Consider the following 20,321-nt stretch of genomic DNA (forward strand, 5'->3'; position numbering starts at 1 on the left):
TTTTTTAGAGGAAAGGCTGCTAGAAAAATATTCTCATGTCACTGGAAGCACAATAGGGAACTTGCTTTAGTTTTTTTGGCTGCTCAAGCAAATACCATGCAATGAATTGGTTTAAACAATGGGAATTTAATGGCTGTTTTGGAGCCAGGATAAAGTCCAAATCAAGGCATTATCAAGGCGATGATTTCTTCCCCCAAACTGGCATTCTGGAGCTGGCTGACAGTGATTTTTGGTCTTTGGCTCCTCTAACACACAGTAATGCACATGACGACCTCTCCTGGTATCTCCCTTTCCTTCCTGGGTCTGTTGAATTTTAACTTCTTACTTTCACAGTAGCTTTCTCTTTCTCTCTCTCTGAATTTCATTCTACTTATAAGGACTTCAGTAATAGGATTAAGACCTATTCTGATTGAGTTGGGCCACACTTAATTGAATTAACAACTTGAAGAAATCTTATTTACAATGGATCCACATAGAGGAATGGATTAAGCTTAAGAACATATTTTTCAGGGGTTCATAGCTACAAACCAGCACATTATTCCAGATGATTTACAGGTCAGTCCAAGGTAAAATGGAAAGACACAAGATTCCCTCTCAGTAAAAGGAAAAAATAAATATTAGTTTTATTGTGGTTTTGTTACTGAAAACCTACCAAACCCAGCCCTAGGTGGTCACTAGAGCCACCAACCCTGTCAGCCTGGTTAAATGTATTGAGTAATAGAATAAAGAACACAGATTTAGAACCAGACTTCCTGTGTTTAAATCCTGGCACCATTATTTGCTTGGGGTATAATACTGAGAGTTTAATTTCTCTGTGCCATGGTTTTCTTATTTGTAAAGTGATGATGACTATTGTACTTAGCTCATAGGTTGTATTCAATTTCATTGTATATGTAAAGTGCTTATAATGGTGCTCAGAATATATGTAATATCAGTAAATGTTAGTGTATATTATTATTATTACTTATTCCTATTTGCTTTAATTATAAAGCCTCAATGGAAAGGAAATAAGACAGAAAAAAAGAGAAAGGGGGTAAGGGAGGTAGGAAGGGAAAAAGGGAGCAAGGGAAGGAAGGAAGGAGGATATTTACAGAAAGTGATGGTAAAAGTTTAGTTCTATTCTTAATTTTTAAAATTCTTTACTCCAACCTACAACTCAGAAGTTTTACTTCTCTCTACACTGAGAGGTAAGTCAGGGCCAGATAAGAATTCTTTTTTTTAAAAAATTTCTTAATACCAATTTAACTTTTAATAGCATACACTTACACTGTTCCTATATCTTTCTGTTCCCTGACCTTTTTCGTTCTTGTTACAAATTGTATCTTTGCACACCGTAGGTGCAAAAATCATAGATTTATCACCACTTTTTTATGCATGTGCATTTTAGCACTGTAGCACACCAAAAAATACAATAGTTCTGGCCTTTATAATTACTTACATGGTTACCTTTATGTAAATCTTTTATTTCTTTATGCTGCTTTGATTCACTGTCTTGAGTCTTTTCCTTTCAGTCTGAAGGGCTGACTCCCTTTAGCATTGTTTGTAGGGCAGGTCTCGTGGTGATGAACTCCCTCAGCTTTGTTTACCTAGGAATGTCTTCATCTCTCCCCCTCAATGTTGAAACAATGTCGCACTAGATATAAAATTCGTGGTTGGCAATTGTTTCTCTCAGCATTTTAAATATTTCAATCCACTGCCTTCTTGCCTCCATGGTTTCTAATTAATCAGCAATTAATCTAATTGAGACTTCCTAGGATATAGCACATTTGCTTTTCTCCCACAGCTTTCAGAACGCTCTCATTGACCTTGGCATTTGATAGTCTGACCGCCTGGTGTCTGGTCATATTTCTCTTTGATTGTACCCTGTTTGGTGTTCTCTGGGCTACTTTTGTGTGTGTATGCATGTCTTCTGCCATGTTTGGGAAGTTTTCTGTTATTCTTTTTGTTCCTTTTGCGCCTTCTTCCTTTGGGACTCCTATAATGTGAATACTGATATGCTTGATAATGTCCCAAGGACTCATAGGTTGTTTTCATTTTTCCTAATTCTTTTTATTTCTGTTCTTCAGCCTGAGTCATTTCAATTGTTTTGCCTTTAAGCGCAAGGATTCTTTCTTCTGCCAGTTCCAATCTGCTGTTGAAATCCTCTCGGGAATTGTTCATTTCAGGTATGATGGTCTTCAGCTCCAATATTTCTTTCTGGGTCCTTTTTCAATTTTGTATCTCTTTATTGAGATTCTGATATTGTTTATTCGTTATTTTCCTTATATCCTTTAGTTCTTTTAATGTATTTTCCTTTATCTCCTTGAGCATAATGAAGAACACTTTTTTTTTTTTTCTTTTAGGAGGTACTGGGGATTGAACTTGGGACCTCGTACATAGGAAGCAGGCACTCAACCATTGAGCTACGCCCACCCCTCTGAAGATCACTTTTTAAAAAAATTAATTTAATTTTAAAGAAGTTTGAATTAGATAAATGCTATATTGAAAATATAGGGGATTCCCATATGCCCCACTCTTTGCCCTCACATACTTTCCCATATTAACAACATCCTTCATTAGTATGGTACATTTGTTACAATTAGTGAACACATATTGAAGCATTGCTACTAACTATGGACTATAGTTTACACTCTGTGCTGCACAATTTTGTAGGTATGCCAAAATATATAATGGCCTGTATCCATCATTGCAATACCATACAGGACAATTCCAATATCCTGAAAATACCTCCATGTTACACCTACTCTTGCCTCTCCCTCCCCTCAGAACCTCCGGTGTCCACTGCCTTTGTATCAGTGCTACAAGTTCTTCCATTACTAGAATAATAAGTCTATAATAGAATAAGTCTACTTTACTACATTGTTCATTCCCCAATCTTGAGGATTTTGGCAGTGATATTCATGGTTTATAATTAAGAGGGGGCTTAGATCCCACGGGGCATAAGAATAGAACTATCTTTCTTGCAGTTGTAGACACTCTCTGTTCCTCAGGATGGGTGTTGTCCATCATGATCTCTTTGTTAGTTGTCCTGGGTGAGTCCAATGAACTGGAGAGTAGGTTTTGCAACTCTGCTAAGATTCAGGGTCCAACTGGCAGATGAATGGACCAAAGATTTAAGGCTCTGGGACATATACTTAAAAGGCATAGTGCTAATTATAGGTTCAAATAAAAAGAGTAGAAGAGCCATGTGTAGGGAAACTATAAATGAGTCTAACTCTGTTACAATAGGGAGCATAAATTCCAAAGTAAGGCTCCCTGACAGGGTGCCAAATTCCTGAGATTGTCTGCCCTGCTTATAGTGTCTGGATGATCCAGAGCCCTTAGGAGCACTGCTGTTTGAGGCACTGTTTACTGTGGCAGGCAATGAGATCCTGCTGAGACATGCATAAGCATTAACTTCTGGAGGGACCTCCTGATTCACTTTGAAATCTCTCAGCCATAAAAATCACTTGTATTTAATATTTTACCCTTTGATCAAGATCTTTTTCCAAATGCATCACTAGTTGGCACTTGGTAATAATCCCAAGTAGCGGGGCTCCTGAGTGTTATGGAGACACTCAGACACTATAGTCAGGGTAGATAGCTCAGGAGTTAGATGCCTTGCCAGTGGGTCCTACTTTGGAATTTATGCTCCCCAGCGTTGGGCTCAGTTGTGGTTTCCCTACACATGGCTCTTCTGTCCTTCTGTTTGAATCTATAATTAATATTAGAGTTGGAAGGTGTACGTCCAAAAGGCTTAAATCTTTGGGCTGTCCATGTGCCAGCTGCGCCTTGAAGCTCAACGGAGTTGCAGCACCTACTCTCCAGTTCATTGGTCTCACCCAGGACAACCAACAAGGAGGCGATGATGGACAACCACCATACCAAGGAACCAAGAAAGTCCACAAGTGCAAGCAAGAGAGTCCCATCCGTGGGATCACAGTCCTATCTCAATTAGAGGTAGAGTGGACATCACTATCTAGAATCCTCAGAACTGGGGAACAAACTATGGCCTAAAGTAGACTTACTAGTATTCTACTATAGAGTCATTGTGATTCTGGCAATGGAAAAAACTATATAATTGATGTGGAGGCAGTGGCCACTGGAGGTTCTGAGGGCAGAGAGAGGGAAAAACAGGTGTAATACAGGGGCATTTTCAGGACTTGCGAATTGTCCTGAATGACGTTGCAATGACAGATACAGACCATTATATATCTTGCTATAACTTACAAAACTGTGCAGGAGAGAGTGTAAACTACAATGTAAACTGCAATCCATGCTTAGTGGTAATGTTCCAAAATGTGTTAATCAATTGCAATGGAAGTACCACACTAAGGAGGGATGCTGTTAATGTGGGAGAGTGTGGGAGATGTGGGGAGTTGGGCATGTGGGAATCCCCTATCCATTTTATGTAACATTTACGTAATCTAAGTATCTTTAAAAAATAAAAACCAAAAAAAATATCAAGGGCCTGGCATAATGGTCTGTCTTCCTTCACTAGGCACTGCCCTTGTACTCAGGGGATTCTTGCTGTTCTATTAGAAAATGTAGCAGGACTCATCAGGATGGGAATTCAATATTCTTTCGGTTATTGTGTGGGTCTCCACCACCCACCCCAGACAATGCCCCACGTGTACCACTCCCTATACATTGCCCCCATTACTGACACCTTGTACAGGTAAAGATCATTTTTTAAAGTATTTGATTGTTATGTCTACAGTCTCGTCTTTAGTAAGCAAGGGTTTATAGTGGTCCATTAAAACTGGTAAATTATTAATAATTAAAAGTCCCTTATGTCCGTGTCTGAACAAAGTACAAGAGTGTCAAGTTCAAGAGTATAGTGCAATCAGAACATGGAGGAAAAACTCTTGCTTATTTAAGTCCAGATTATATAATTTAAGAAGTCTTCACATTCTTTTCTACTATCTCTAAGTTCGACATTTCAGTATTTTAATATGATTACTGGCTATACTCTATTGGCATCTGTTCGTCACTCTGACAAGGGAAAAGACTCTTATAGATACTCTTAAATATTGCCCACCAAGAAAAAAAAATTCTTGAAGGGTTGTGGGAAAATGGCAGAGTCAGAAACTCTAGGAATCTGTCTAGCAGAACAATTATTAAACAGTCAGGAATCATCTCAATCAACTATTTTGAAATTCTGGAATCTAGTAGAACACGTCCTGGGCAGCATCTAGGGAAGAGTGGGAGGAAGAGGCTGTAAATTGCAGTAAATACTGGTGAATTCCACTCACCATGCGTAGGCTATCACCGCCTGTCCCCAGCTTACTTCCCCAAGATCCAGGGTATACAGTCTGACCACTGATCACAGCTTTTGGTGAGCTACTTCAAATCACTGGGGGCCTGGCTCTAGGGCAGCCATTGTTTCAACCCATCTCCAGCAAAAACAGCAGAAATCCATGCCCTTTCTCAAAACCATGGGAAACAGTTAAAAGGCTGCATTTACTTGGCAAGTGCTGGCTGAAACAAGAAAACACAGCTTTAAAGAGACATAAGAGAAGCTCCTGGCACCCTTGCTGGCCCTTCACCTCACCCCCTGCCCAGTGTGGAGCTGGATGGCACTCCCTTTTGGGGTCCCTGGCCTCCTTCCAACTGGGAAAGACTGGTGTAGGAAACTCCTCTCCCATTTGCACCACTCCCTACCCACCCCAAATTTGCTGCCCTCCTGGCAAAATCAGCTTGAAACCACGAAAGCTGTTTACCTAAAATCATACACTACGGAAAGACGACACTGAGAAAGGATGAGAGAAAGCCATCAGTTATGAGGAAAGATCTAGAGTGGGGGAATAAACCTAAAATTTTCCATCACAATCAGCCCTGGGATGTTGTCTCTGATAATAGATTAGGCATGCATTCCAAGACATGTATATCTAAGAATATGTATATACATATAAAACAAGATGTAAATTGTTGTAAATGAATGAATACTTCATACTGACCTTAGGGGGTTTAAATGGATAGTCTGGTGAAAAAGTAATGTCAAGAAAGAACACTCCTCCTTCATAGACTGATCCTGGGGGTCCCAAAATAGTTGACCTCCATTCATAAATGTTGTCTCCTTTGGGTCCAGCACTGAAATAAGACATATAGATAAATTTACATAAAGACCAGAATTTAAAAAAATCTACTTATGGCAACAATAAACCGAGCAATTCCATGAAAACAAAAGAAATAGGTGAATTTATGTAACATTCATATGCCAATGTCATCAGCAGTCTATAACTGAAATATTTTGGCATTATTTAATAAAACAGAACTAAGAATAATTCCCTTATGCCATTCACATCAAAGCTAGAAGGGCCACCATAGAATAACAAACAAGAACACAAATGAGGTTCACAGAGATCAGTAAGTCCATAAGAATCAGTTCAAGTATTATATCCCATCTGAATCTTCTCTCTGCCCACCCTAATACATCAAGATCAGTGTGATCTGTAGATGATAAAATGTATCAATTTGTTTTAATAACTGTGTTTTATATTTGTTTTTTTCTTTTGTCCCTTTTTAGAACAGTAGTTCCTGAGGAAAAGATTGTGCCTGTCCTTAGTTCCAAGTAAGTAAAGGTTTGTTTGATGAGGATGGCTGAATAGCATATCTGGTGAACTCACATGGCTACTAGAGCAAATAAGTCTCTGAGAGTTTCAGAAAAATTCACTGAGGAAAAAAGGCCCACATAAATCTAATGAATTATATTAATTCTCTTAGGTGAACTGAAGAATGCAGATCTCCAGTGTTCTTTTTGCTATATCAAGTTGTGACCTACATCTAGTAGCCAGAAATTCTCCTCCACCCTGTACCAAAATGGGCTATTAAGGTACTTGGGAAGATTTTATTGCCAACAATGATTTTGTGTCTTTTCTCTCTTATCTTGAAATTAGTTTTTATCTACAAAAATTCATCAATTCATTCTTTAGCAGTATATAAAAAGAGTACACAACATGACCAAGTTGAGAGTATTCCAGGAATGCAAGGATGCTGTAATAATAGAAAATGTTTTAATGTACTTCACCACACTAACTGATTAAAGGAAAAAAAAAAGATCCTCTCAGTAGATGCAGAACAATATTCAATAGAATTTAATATTCATTTGTGGCTAAAAAAACTCTTAGCAAAACTGTAGTAGAAAGAAAATGCTTTAACCAGATAAAGAAGGCATCTACCAAAAAACCTCACAGCAACTATTATATTCAATGGTGAAATATTAAGAGCCCTCCCTTTAAATTGAGGAGCAAGACAAGGATGCCTGCTATCTTCATTTCTAATCAGTACTGTGCTAGAGAACATATTTGTCAAAGTATAAATAAAACAAGGGAAAGAGAAATAAAAGGTATATGGATTGTAATGGAAGAGATGAAACTATCAGCATTTACAGGATTTATGTATACAGAACTCCCTTCCCCCAACTCTATATACAATCTATTAAACTTTAAAAAATTTAGTGAAGTGACTGGATATAAGGTCAATATCCAGAAATCACTTGCATTTCAGTACACCAACAAGATTAGAAAATGTGTTATAACAGTTAACAATAGTATTAAAAACGTAAGAAACTACAATAATTTCATGAAAGAGTCACACTGACATTTGGCACTAGTCACAATTGTCAAAAGATGGAAACAACTCAAATGTCCATCAAGAGTTGAGTGGATAAACAAAATGTGGAATATGCATGTGATGGAACATTATTCAGTTGGAAAAAGGAACGAAGCTCTGATATATGAGGCAACATGGATGAAGGCATCCTGTTGAGTGAAATAATCCAGATACACAAGGACAAATATTTTATGATCTCATTGATATGAAATAATGAGAATATTCAAATTCATAGAGTCAAAAACTAGAACACAGGTGACCGGGGGTAGGGTAGGGAATGGGGAGTTAATACTCAATTGGTACCTAATTTCTGCTTGGGTGATAGAAAAGTTTTGGTAAAGAATGGTGGTGATGGTAGTACAACCCTGTGAATGTAAGTAACATTGAATTACATATTTGACTGGCTAAAAGGGTTGAGTTTTAGGTTGTATATATGTTACTAGAAAATAAACCATGAACCCTAATGTAAAGTATGAACTATATTTTACAATATAATTATAATACTATTGTTTAGTCAATTGTAACAATGGTATCATACTAATACAAAGTGTTAATAACAAGAAAACTGTTTGGTGGGGGGGGGGGTAGAGGGGTAGGTATATGGGAACTCCATATTTTCTACATGATTTTTCTTTTTCTGTAAACCTACTTCTCTAAAAAAAAAACTTCATGAAATATACATAGGATCTCTATGGAGAAAAATGTAAAACTTTACTGAAATAAACTCCAGAGTTAAATAATGGAGAGAGATACCAAATTTAGGGGATAGGGAGATCAAACAGTCTACAAATATCAGTTTCCCCGAAACTGATCCAATGCTATTCCAATGAAAATTTCAATGGACTTTCTTATTTTTGATGGAATTTGACAAGTTGATTCTAAAAATTTATTTGGAAACTAAAACTCATTAAAATTTCCCCATACACTGTTGGAAACTTACATGTCAGAACTATGGGGTTGGGGAAAGTGTTCTTGTACTTGGAATATAAAGAAATTGGATTTCTACCTCAATAAATAAACAAAACTTAGTTACAGGTAGACCAATGACTAGAATGCAAAAGTCAAAAGTTTTTAAGTTTGACTAAAGTGAGTGAAAAGGCAAGCCATGAACTGAGAAAAAAAATATTTGTACCACACAGAACTGTGAAAGTATTAATAATGTTCATAATATACAAATTCCTATGAAACAATAATAATAATAACTCAATAGAATAGGATTAACTGGCATTTTCAAAGAGGAAACAAGTAGGGCCAATAATTATATGAAAAACGCTCAGTCTCAATAAAATCAGGGAATTGAAATTTAAAATCACAATTCAATATAATTTCACAATACATATCGGCAAAAATAAAAGCCTCACAAAACCAAGTGTTGATGAGGATGTGGAAACCAGAACTGCTATATACTGTGATGGGAGTATATACTGAAACAATCACTTTGGGTAAGAATGTGAGCTTATCTAGTTAAGTTGAATATACTCCTATCTTATAACCTAGCAATTACACTCCTAGGTATATACCCGAGAGATATTCCTGTGCATGTGCAACAAGAGACATGTACAAGAATGTAATAGCAAAACTGGAAATAACACAAATGTCCATTGATAGAAAAATAAATAAATTGTGGTACATTCAACCAAATAATACCATACAGCAGAGAAAATACATAGATTAACATGGATATATCTTATTAAATTAAAAATAATACTGAATAAAGAAAGCAAGTCTAAAAAGAATATATGTTATACTAATTCTACAAAGTTTAAAACAAGCAAACAAGAAAACATATTGTTAAGGGACACATATAGACAGTATTCTATAAAGTAAGGCAAGAAAACTAGTAAGAAAAAATTTTAGGACAGTGGCTTCCTGAGTAGGAGCAGAGCGTGAAAGAATAGCACACAAGGAGCCTCAATGGATCTGGTGATGTCCTATGTCTTAATGTGTGTGGTGGATTCAGGAATATGTTTTATTACTATGTTTTATAATTGACTTATGTGTTAGATATGTTCTTTCACATATATCAAATTTTCAAATTAAGAAAAAAAGATGCTGAAAAGTCTACCAAAATGATATGTGAGAAAAGTAAGTTTTAATATATGTACAGTGTGATCCTACTTAGGTAATTAAAAAACAAACAGTACTCTAAATTGTCTATGGTATACATCTATGTATGACAGTGAAGTTTTGGCAACAGAAGTCCCTTGTTACTAGACAAGCTCACTCACTCAAAAGGTTACACCCTGAGCTATAATTAGACTATTATGAATGGGTAAGTTTATCAGAAGAAAGAACTTAAAAGTAAATTATAGGTTTGTAGTTACAACATTACTTCAAGGTAAAAAAAAAAAACACAAAACCCACAGCAGAGTACACAGTTATGGAACAATGTGCAAAGACACATTTCTTAAACATCAAGATATAATTTCCTTGAATGTGACTTTCACATTTTGAGAAAATTTAAGATGACTTTCTAAGAAAGTTAGTTAGTCAGTTATGTAAGGCAGGCTAATGTAAGGAGTCACCAAATTGTGCCACCATGAAGACCTTCAGAATTAGAAGGTGGAGGGATCTCATCTGGCAGGGCAATGGCTGCTGATAACTGAAACTCAATTTGAGTCCATTCCAAGATTTATCTGGCATTAGCCAATACTCCAAAATTTTATTGGTTCTTTGAAGTCAGTCTGCTATCTATGAAATTATTAATAGTGGACTAAATAATGCAGCTAATACATGCTGCCGAAGTGTTCTGTTTAAGAAATACTTTACAAGTAGTGACAAACTATCCTGAAAACAGATTGGTGTTTTAAAAAACATTTAAAACTAATATTACTTTCCCATTATACAAATTGAGTCTGAGTTATCTAACTTCCTCTACCATCTTAGAAATGACATGTCTCTGCATCACTTTTCAATCCCAAGCTTACATCAGTGGTCCTTGAAGTACACGACTCTTTGCCTCACTTCCACTTTGATATGGCCTGGATGAGAAGGCTTGATGTAAAAGGCCAGACTGTGTTGTACAACATGGTAGCTATGGTAGCTGGGAGCCACTGAGCACTTGCAATGTAGCTAGTCCAAACTGAGATAAGCTCTAAATGTGAAATATATACCAAAATTCAAAGATGTAATAAAAAAAAGAGTAAAATATCTCATTACTAGTTTTTGTTGATTAAATGTTGAAATGATAATAGATGGGCTATACTGGGGTAACATATTATTCAAATGAGCTTGACTTATGTTCTAGACCAGCACTTTATTGGACTTACCCCACTCTTCAATAAAACTTTATGTGATAATTGAAATTTATGAGCTTGCTCACACTCATCCACATGTGGACACTGAGCACTTGAAATGAGACTAGTTATATTAAGGATCTGAATTTACAATTTCATTTTATTTTAATGAATAAATACGAATAATTAATGGCTAGTGGCTACTTTATATAAAGGCTCTAATAGCTCAAATTGACTGAAATGGGTTTTAATGCCAGAATTATTTGGACCTATACAAACATGACCTATGTCCAAAGTCCTTTTGGAAGTGAACAGCTCTAAGAATATTGAATTATGGCTTACAGTAAAATATTGTACGTATTTCCCTAGCATCGCACTGGAAGGAAGGGGTAGTGTCCATGTCTTAAAGGAAAATATAAAGGCAAGGCCCAGATCAGTTACAGATAAGTGTAGAAAGAAGGCTTTTGAAAAGGGGAAATGCCACAAAACTGTGAAATGAAAAAAAAGATGCAGGGTTAAGGGGATTCAAGAGTGAATATTTTCCATATTCTCACCAGGGCCTCAGGCTGACCACCTATTTGTTGCTAAGTCCAATAGTGCTTTTGGTCTTCAACTTACTAAAACTCTCTGTAGCGTCCACACCCCCATTCCTGAAAAACTTTCTTCCATAGGCTTATCTAAGAGTTTCCTCTCTCTTGGTTGCTCTACAATTTAGGGTATTCCTCCAATTTCTTTATCCTCTTCCATGACCCCTCTTTTTCCCTAGGAATTCTACTCAATCACCTTGTCTTCTCACCTCTTTCTAGGTATCTCATTTTTCACCATTGACAATCACCTACCAAACACTGATGGAGTCTCTAAAATAGTCAAGAAACTTGAGAGACAGTCTCCTCTAAGTTTCTAAGTTTCCCCCAGTTCTGTGGAGTCTTCTTAACTCTGTATCTCTGTAAACTGTCCAATGCCTCCATCAGCTTACACTTAGATTATGGCACCTGCATTCTCTGTACTATCCCTGCCTCCGGTCTTGCCTCCCTCCAACCTATCCATCATGCTGCAGATAAGGCAATCTCAAGAAAAATCTTTTAAATGGGATTATTTGCTTCCCTGCTTTCCCTGATTTCTTAATATCTTCAAGATCAAGCCCAAACTCTTTAGTAGGTCTTTCATAAAACTCTGATTCTAGCTTATATCTTTGGCCTCATCCCTTGGCCCTTCTCTTCCCTCAACTCTATTCTCCAATCATAGTGGAATTATTTGGAGAACCTCCAAGAGGGGGGGCTTTTTCTGGTGTCCATGCTTTTTGATAAGATACCCCCTTATGTCTCACCATGCTATTTGTCCTTTAGCACTTAATTTGGCTAGGTCTTCCTCCAGGACATGCTCCTTATCCCCTAAAGGCTGCACTAGGTTCTCCTTTGGGAATGGTAACATACTATGAAAATATAAGAATTATAAAAACATGGCTAAGTATGGGACTTGTAATACTAGGGAAAGAGGAAATATTAAAAAACAGAATTATCTTGGTCACAGAAAAAAAGGATTCACCTTGATGGTGAAAAGGCATCTCAGGAAATTAAAAAGAGGGAGGGTCTGAATCCTGGACCTGCCACTTTGTGACTTAGAGCAGGCTAATTTAACCTCTTGCTATCTCAGTTTCCTCATCTTTGAAAAAGGGCTAACCCTTATGGGTTTGGTGTGAGGATGGAATGAGTGAATACATGTAAAGTACTTAAAACAGTGCCTGGTCCAGTAAGGGACACTTAAGTTTATACTATTATTTTTTTCAAGCTAAGTGAGAAACTAGAATGGTTGAATGAGGGTACTGAAGTACAAGCTACCTCTCCCATTACCCCTGGACTCTAGACGTGGAAATAGGAAGCCTCTTCAGGGGCTCTAATTTCCCCTTTCTGAACCTGCTATGGAAAACCTTGCAAGCTAATGTCTTTCTGTCTCCCATACTTCTCCCCATTAAATACTGAGCACTAATGAAAGAAATAGACAAGTGACTAAGCCCTAGCTTTCTTGGTTTATAATCCAGTAGGAACTATCCTATAACAATATCTGAGGCAGCACCAGGCCAAAGTTCCTATATGCTCTGTAACACTGGCTCTAAAATTTGTTCTCTCATCTCCATGATACATACACATTACCACTTCAACAAAAACAAACTAGGGAGTGACTTTTTTTCTCCAAGTTAGGAGGAAAAAAGCTAAATTTCAGCTTTTTAAATTTTTAAAAAAAGATTTATTTATTCCACTCCCTTCTCCCCCGCCTCATTGATTGCTCTTGCTGTCTGCTCATTGTGAGCTCGTGTTCTTTTTAGGAGGCACTGGGAACCGATCCCAGGGACTCCCATGTGTGAGGGAGGTGCCTAATCACTTGAGCCACCTCCATTCCCTAAAAGTCAGTCTTCTAGGGGAAGAAAGGTGCTAGGTAGCTAAAACAGACCCTTCAATATTAATTCAGCATTAAAAGATGCTGACTGATTATCGTAAAGAAGTGTCCAGTGGACGTAAGAGCTTCCCTATTCAGGGAATCCAGGCTTCCAAAGAACCAACGTTTCTGGCTGAGGCTTATTTTCAATAGTACCAGCCAGTGATTAACCCCTTGTCCTCAGTACCTCTTATGCGCAGGGCACTGTGCTGTGATCTGGGCAAGGCAAAGAACAGCCCTTGTCCCCCAAGGAGCTTCTTGCCTGGGCAGCATGAGAGAAGGAAGGTGCTATGGGGGCTCTGTGAAAGAAGTGATTTCATTTCTTGGTGGGTTGGCTTCTCCACCCTTTTTTATACCACAGCACTTTCAGGTCCCATTTCACCAGTGATCTGAGAAGAAACATTTGCATCTCTTAAGCTAAGCATGTGGTTTGTACAAGTCCCACAGGTGGTTCTGACATAAACTGCACCTCTACCAGGGAAAAACTTCCTAAAAGGGGTGGCAATTCGGAAGGGTTAGTAAGGTAAAGTCGATTTCAACAGGTAAAGGAAGGGAGGGCATAACAGGTTAAAGGCACTGCATGGGGGGAAAAAAGCAGGGGAGAGAAGAGTGGTTGCCTGTTGGGAGAACAGCAACTATTCCAGGGTGGCTGGGATTAGATGATACAGAATCTTAAATTCCATAAGGAAGTGGAAATGTATTCTAGAGACCAGTGGTTTTCAGGTTTGTTGTTCCTAGAAGCTGCAGGGCTCCACTGAAGTCATTTGGAATCACTAAGCTCTCTGCTCCCTTCCCATCTGAGATTCAACCATAAACTCTACTTTGTTTTATATATTGGTCTTCAGCACAAGATTTCTTTGAATATTCTTTGAATAAACACAGTCCATTGCTTAAAAAAAAAAGTTTGAACTGCTTCTAGAAATTAAAAAAAAAAAAAAAAGCCTGTATCTCACACCAGACCAATTAAAACAGAATCTACTGATCCCCTGGAGCTGAGAACCACCATTGCAGACTATAGTCTTTGAGGGACTTGAGAGTGGTTCAAAGAGCATGAGGTAGATCTACTGAATCAGAATCTACATTTTAAACAAGCTTTCCAGATGACTGATATGTACATTAAAGGTTGACAATGATTGAAGGTTCTAAGTAGGGAACACAATGAAATCCACATAACATAAAGAGCCACCTCTTACTGTGGACAGGCACATTTCATATCTCTCTGACCCTCAGTTTCCTTATTTGTAAGAAGAGAACATTAATTACCTTGTGGGTGTTGTAAGAATTAGATATGAGACATATAAAATGTCAAGTGTAGTGCTCTGGCAAAGAGTGGGTACTTTAAAAATGGTAACTATTATCATTTGCATACATTTCTTCAAATGCTGCCTCTCTGCAAACTTAGTGCTATCTGAGACAGCGTCTCAAAGAAATTCAGTGGCTTGACAAAGGTTATACAGTAAATGGAGGGAGGAAATGTGTTTCAAACCTAGGACTGTCTAACTCAAAAGCTCATCTTTTCTACACAGTCTGACAGCAAGACTTAGTACAGACGGGAAGACAGAAATGGGAGACAATTGCAGCATGGATAATAAACTGTACCAGCATTAGTTTCCTACATTTCTATTTAAGAGACTAGAATTGGTTAAAAGAAGAAGTACCAATAACAAGCAGATTAGAATTATTATGGTCTGAAGAAAACATGTATGTTCCAACATCATCTAAACATTTAGCAATTTGGTCAAACATATGACAGTGTTACTATTTAATCTCTGGATAGGTTTACAGAGTTTTTGACAAAGCACTTTCACATATATCTCCTCCTTTAAACTTCCCCACAACTATGTAGACTGGGATTATTATCCTCACATGAGATTCCTCACTACTTTGACCCCTTCTTCCCACCCCCATGGCTCCCTCATCTATTTTGCTGTTGTTTTTACTCATTGTTTATTTTGCTTGTTGTCTGTTTTTTCCTTTAGGAGGCACTGGAAACCGAACCCAGGACCTCCCATGTGGGAGGTGGGTGCTCAACTGCTTGAGCCACATCCACTTCTCTCTCACTACTTTTTCCCTCCTTTAGTGCCTTAATTAATTTCATAAACCTGGATTTCCTAACACCTTGCAGTTGCTTTCACAAAAGAATCAAGCTTTTTGTTTAAAAAAATTTCAGGCCCTCAATGACTTGCAACAATTTCATCTCCATGAGATTTTCTTTCTTTCAGTTCATCAGCAAAGGTCAGAAGAGCGATGGGTGTTGGGGCAAAGGGAACAAGAATAGGGCAGGCAGCACAGCGCAGGTTTATTTCTCAACTGCTCCACAGAGAAGGGAAAGGACCTATGTGACTGAGTTCTGGGGGTTTGGGGCATATGTGCTGTCCCACGTGGAAACCAGTTTTTAACAGACCAGCCACACAGAACACCCTGTTGATGAGAGAATGGCTAATCAGAGGACTAAGAAGTTACTTTCTGGCCTTTAGTAACATTCATAAAGCTTATTTAACTGATAAAATGACTCCCACTCCTCCAATCATTTACATATCAGTACTTGTATTCAGCATCCTTAAGAGTCTATAGAATTCCTGATTCCATAAGGAACATACACTTTCAAAAAGGGAAGAAAAAGAAAGGATCTAGAAACATTTTTTCCCTCACAACACTCACAAAGGGCGGAGTTATGATAGCACTTTCACATTAGGTCATACTCTACTAAACTGCTTAGTTGTCTAACAACAGTCCATCATACTCTAGCTTTCATGTAAGGTTTTGTAGTCTGCCTTGTAAAACATTTATAGAAATGACTTCCAGCACTCAATGAAGTGATCTGATATTATACAAAATTAATTGCTGTCTATATTAATTTTCTACTGAGCTATTATCTTTCAGAATTCAGTTAATGCCCCCTCTTTTTGTACACAAAACAAATGGATTTTGCAGAAAATGTGCCGTTTGAGTCACTAATTTATATTATCACCTACTAATCCTTGTTAACATGAGGTATCTTTGAAGAAGTTAGTGACTTTTGCTTTTGGAAGTGCTCCCATGGTGGAAAACTTACATTGCCCATCCACATCTTACGGTATCTGCTAATATGTCAGGTTGTTGCCTACCAAGAAGATTTAATTTACCCACTTCTCAGTTTGTATTAACCTTTGAATAATAAAGCACAGCTGAGGCTGCTCTAAGAAACAAACTGAGGAATGAATAATTAAAAACACCTTGTCATCTTTGGAAAGACCAATCTCTAACCATTAGGAGAGCTTTAATTGTGAGTGAACTAAGTATTAAAAAGACTAATTGCACTCTTTCCACTGTCCAATTTCTAAGGACAATGTGGCTACAGTATATGCAATATACAAAAAGCAAAGGTCTGAAAGCACTAATTAGTTTAAATGAAAAAGGGATAGTTTGATTCTAAAAAAAAATCACTTCTAAATAAAACCTCTTTATTTTCTGCATATAGAAAAAAAAAAATCTACTTGTAATTAGTCACCACTGGAAACAGTTCTCATTCTCTTCTTTCAAATATCACCAAACTTTTGCTATCACTGTCAGATAACTGTTTAGATTTCCTTTGATGGTCCATCAGTTGCCATCTTCCCAAAGCTAGACATTTTGTAACACTTGGTTTCACTCCCACATCAGCAAAATAAACGACCCCTTTTTCCCTGGTTTCCCACAGGCCATGATTGCTATTTCTACTGAGTACTTATCTGACATTTTGTTTAATTTTTGCCTTTAAGTTTCTTGCTTTTACCAAAATGGGAGTCCCTTGAAGGCAAGCACTGTGTCTTATTCATCTTTGCATCCCAGGCAGCTGCAAATGGGGTCTGGAATGCAGAAGGCACTCAAAAGAATGCTTTTTTCTCATTGAATGTATAAATTCACAAAGTACTGACACTTGTAACTGTCCAAAAAGTAATAAACACAGAGAGGGTATTCAATAAAGACACAATATATTTTGGGGTATTTTAGAAAATAAACATTTTCTTTTAAAACAGTGTTAGGTTTACAGAAAAATGAAGAGTGTACAGGGAGTTCCCTTATACCCCACACCCAGTCTCCCCTATTACTAACATCTTATATTAGTATGGCACATTTGTCACAACTAATGAACCAGTATTGATAGATTAATTATTAACTAAAATTCATACTCTATTCAGATTTCCTTAGTTTTCCCCTAATGTCCTTTTTCTGTTTCAGGATCCCATCCAGGATATCACATTACATTTAGTAGTTAAGCTTCCTTAAGCTTCCTCTTGACTGTGACAGTTTGATTAACTTTTTATTGAATGCAACATGGCTGAGTTTTTAAAGCTGGCAATTATCTACAGAAATGGAGTAGCTTAAAATAATTTCTAAAATAGTATTTTTAAAATGTTAAGTAGGAGGTACCCTAATAATATTTCTAAATTGCTATAAAAATACGTGTCATCGAAAGCCTGACAGGAAATGCAGGCCTTTTAAAAAAATAATTGCCAGCGGGAAATAATGTAGCAACATCAGTTTCTTAAATGTACACAGTACAGTAAGATGTTAACAATGGTGAAACTGGGCTGAGTGGTATACATACTGGAACTCTGTGTACTATCTTTGTGCTTTTCCATAAATCTAAAATTTGTCCAAAATAAAATTTATTTAAAAAATTGATAATGTGCACTGCCTCTAGAGAAAATTCCTATATGTACAAATGTTCAACTTGAACAATATAAGTGTTTAAAGTATGATTATTCATCTCTCTACATGAAGGTTTACCCAAAATACTGTCAAATGCTTTACATTAGCTACATCCTAGTTCTATTAACTTTATTGTTAATATGGTTAGAAAGCTCACTAACTGTATTAGTAAAATATTAAAATTTAAAATTACTTGTTATTTTGGGGAGAGTGAGAGGTATGGGGAGAGGTGATGGTGGGGATATTTCAAATGAATGTCTTGGTACACATTCACGTTAAACTGTCTAAATTCAGTTTCCTTGATCCTTTGTCCCCCAAACCTTCAACTCCTCCATGGTATATTAATTAAAACTTTACTAAGCTGAATGAATATGGGTGGGATATGCCAATGTTACTTTCTAATGTATTATATCATGACATTCTAGGAACTCTACCTTTCCAAATCCATCTTCCCTTTATCTAATGAATGTGGAGGTACTCTGTCATTAAAAATTGGTTTTTGTCACTGAAGCAAATGTGTAAATTGAGTATTCAAGAGAAATAATATAAGACCCTAGAAATAGTCTGGGTTTGGTCAACACTGGTTATTTATCAGTTCTGTAGGAACATTCCAAACTGCACAAATGTCTATTTCTGTAACTTTCTATAAGCAGTGGAAAACACATCACTGTTATCACATAGCTCCAATACAAGAGTATTACTACTAGTTACTGAAACTGTAACACTTTTTAATATTGCAGTTCCAAAGTTATATATTCCTTGTTACACATGCCATCAAATGTCTGCCTGTGAAGATATAAGGAGGTCAGTATACAAGATGGAAACTGTGGTGAGACTGATAAAATTCGAGGAGCAGAGAAAGAAATGAGACTAGGGACTGCAGTTATTCCAGTATACCTGCAATTATCCCTCATTAACTTTTAGACATAAACACATGCATAGGAAAACAGAGAAGAAAGGAAGAGAGAAAGAGGGCAGAGAGGAATAAAACAAAGGGAAGAAACAGGAAAGAAAGTACTAGTAAAGGGTGGCTGGAGCCACTAAATGTGACAGGATAGATTTTTAATTTGCTATTTTATTTTAAAAAGCAGTATGAGTTGGATTTTCTCCTCCTACTCCAGTTCAACTTTTGTTGAATAAAGAATCTAATTTTATTTAGATAAAATATATAATATATATGAAGGGAAAGGAGGTATTCAACAAGAATGATCTGAAACTGGGTAGGATTGCACGGTGGAGGCAGAAAACGACAAAATTACCCAACTGTAGGATTCGTATTTTACTGAAAGGACGCCAAAGCAGAGCACATTGGTTTCACATTTGTTTCTGAAAGTTAGTGTGTGTGTGTATACATACATATATACATATATACATATATACATATATATATAGCTAGGAAGCTGAGGGCTAAATTAACAAGAAATAGGCAAGCCATAATGCTATTTTGCAGGCATGCTGAAATCTGATTTCCTTTAACTGACTTCAACCAAAAGGTTCAAAGGCTTTGGACCATGTGAGTCAGTCACACTCCTTTACCTCTTAGTCCTACGACCTGCTGGTAGGTAATACTGGTAATACTCCATTACCAGTGGGCACATAGTTTACCAGATGGTGATGTACCATTTCCAGTTGCTATAGTCATGGATCCATGATACCTACAATTTTCCTTACACTTAAAGAGTGTTCAGTTTCAAAAGGAGTTTTTATCAGAAGAGTGGAATCTTCATGAATTTAAAAGGTTAAAGTATATTGTGGAGTTTTGGTTCCTTTAATTAAAAAAAAACAAACAAAGACTGTGGTGTATTAAAATATAGAATCTATTAACTGTCTTTTACAATCCCATTTTAAAAAAACATGGAGATACTGAAACATCTTTATCAGATTTGATTTACCTTTAAATGCAAACTTAGTGATATTCTTCTTAGAAAAGGTATTTTGCTCTTTAATAACATGAAGAAATGCTCAAAATATGTTGACTAAAAAGAGTGACAAAATGACCTTAATTCACTTGTTCATTTATTCAACAAATACATTGGAAATTCCATTTATGTACTGGGCACTGTTACAGGTGCTGTGAATTTAGCTGTGACCAAACCCAAAGTGCTTACTTTCTTGGAACTTACAGCCTCCTGGGGGAAAAGATAATAGCAAATAATACAAACAAATACAGAGAATGTCAGATGGTGAGAAATGAGAGTGAACAATAAAGCAGAATTGGTAAAAGCAGTGATAACGAAGTATTTAAAACAAAACAAAACAAAACAAAAACCCAAAGCCTAAAACACATATGTGAAACATTTAGGTATTGCTTTGTGAAGTTTATTATTTCCACGAGTCTCATTTTTCCCTTATGAAAATACCAAGGCTCCTAAAAATATATTAGCA

General features: G+C 36.8%; 1 protein-coding gene across 1 annotated transcript in view; it reads right to left on the bottom strand.

Moving 5' to 3' along the window:
- The window catches only part of UBE2E2 (ubiquitin conjugating enzyme E2 E2), a 368,066-nt gene that overhangs the window by 83,582 nt on the left and 264,163 nt on the right, over window positions 1-20,321 (bottom strand). Inside the window, exon 4 of the mRNA XM_058290675.1 lies at window positions 5,940-6,072. Within this exon, the coding sequence (XP_058146658.1) occupies window positions 5,940-6,072 (133 nt within the window). The remainder of the gene's footprint in view (window positions 1-5,939; window positions 6,073-20,321) is intronic.

Source organism: Dasypus novemcinctus, chromosome 31 (genome assembly GCF_030445035.2).
Source record: "Dasypus novemcinctus isolate mDasNov1 chromosome 31, mDasNov1.1.hap2, whole genome shotgun sequence".
In the NCBI taxonomy this organism is placed as follows: domain Eukaryota; kingdom Metazoa; phylum Chordata; class Mammalia; order Cingulata; family Dasypodidae; genus Dasypus; species Dasypus novemcinctus.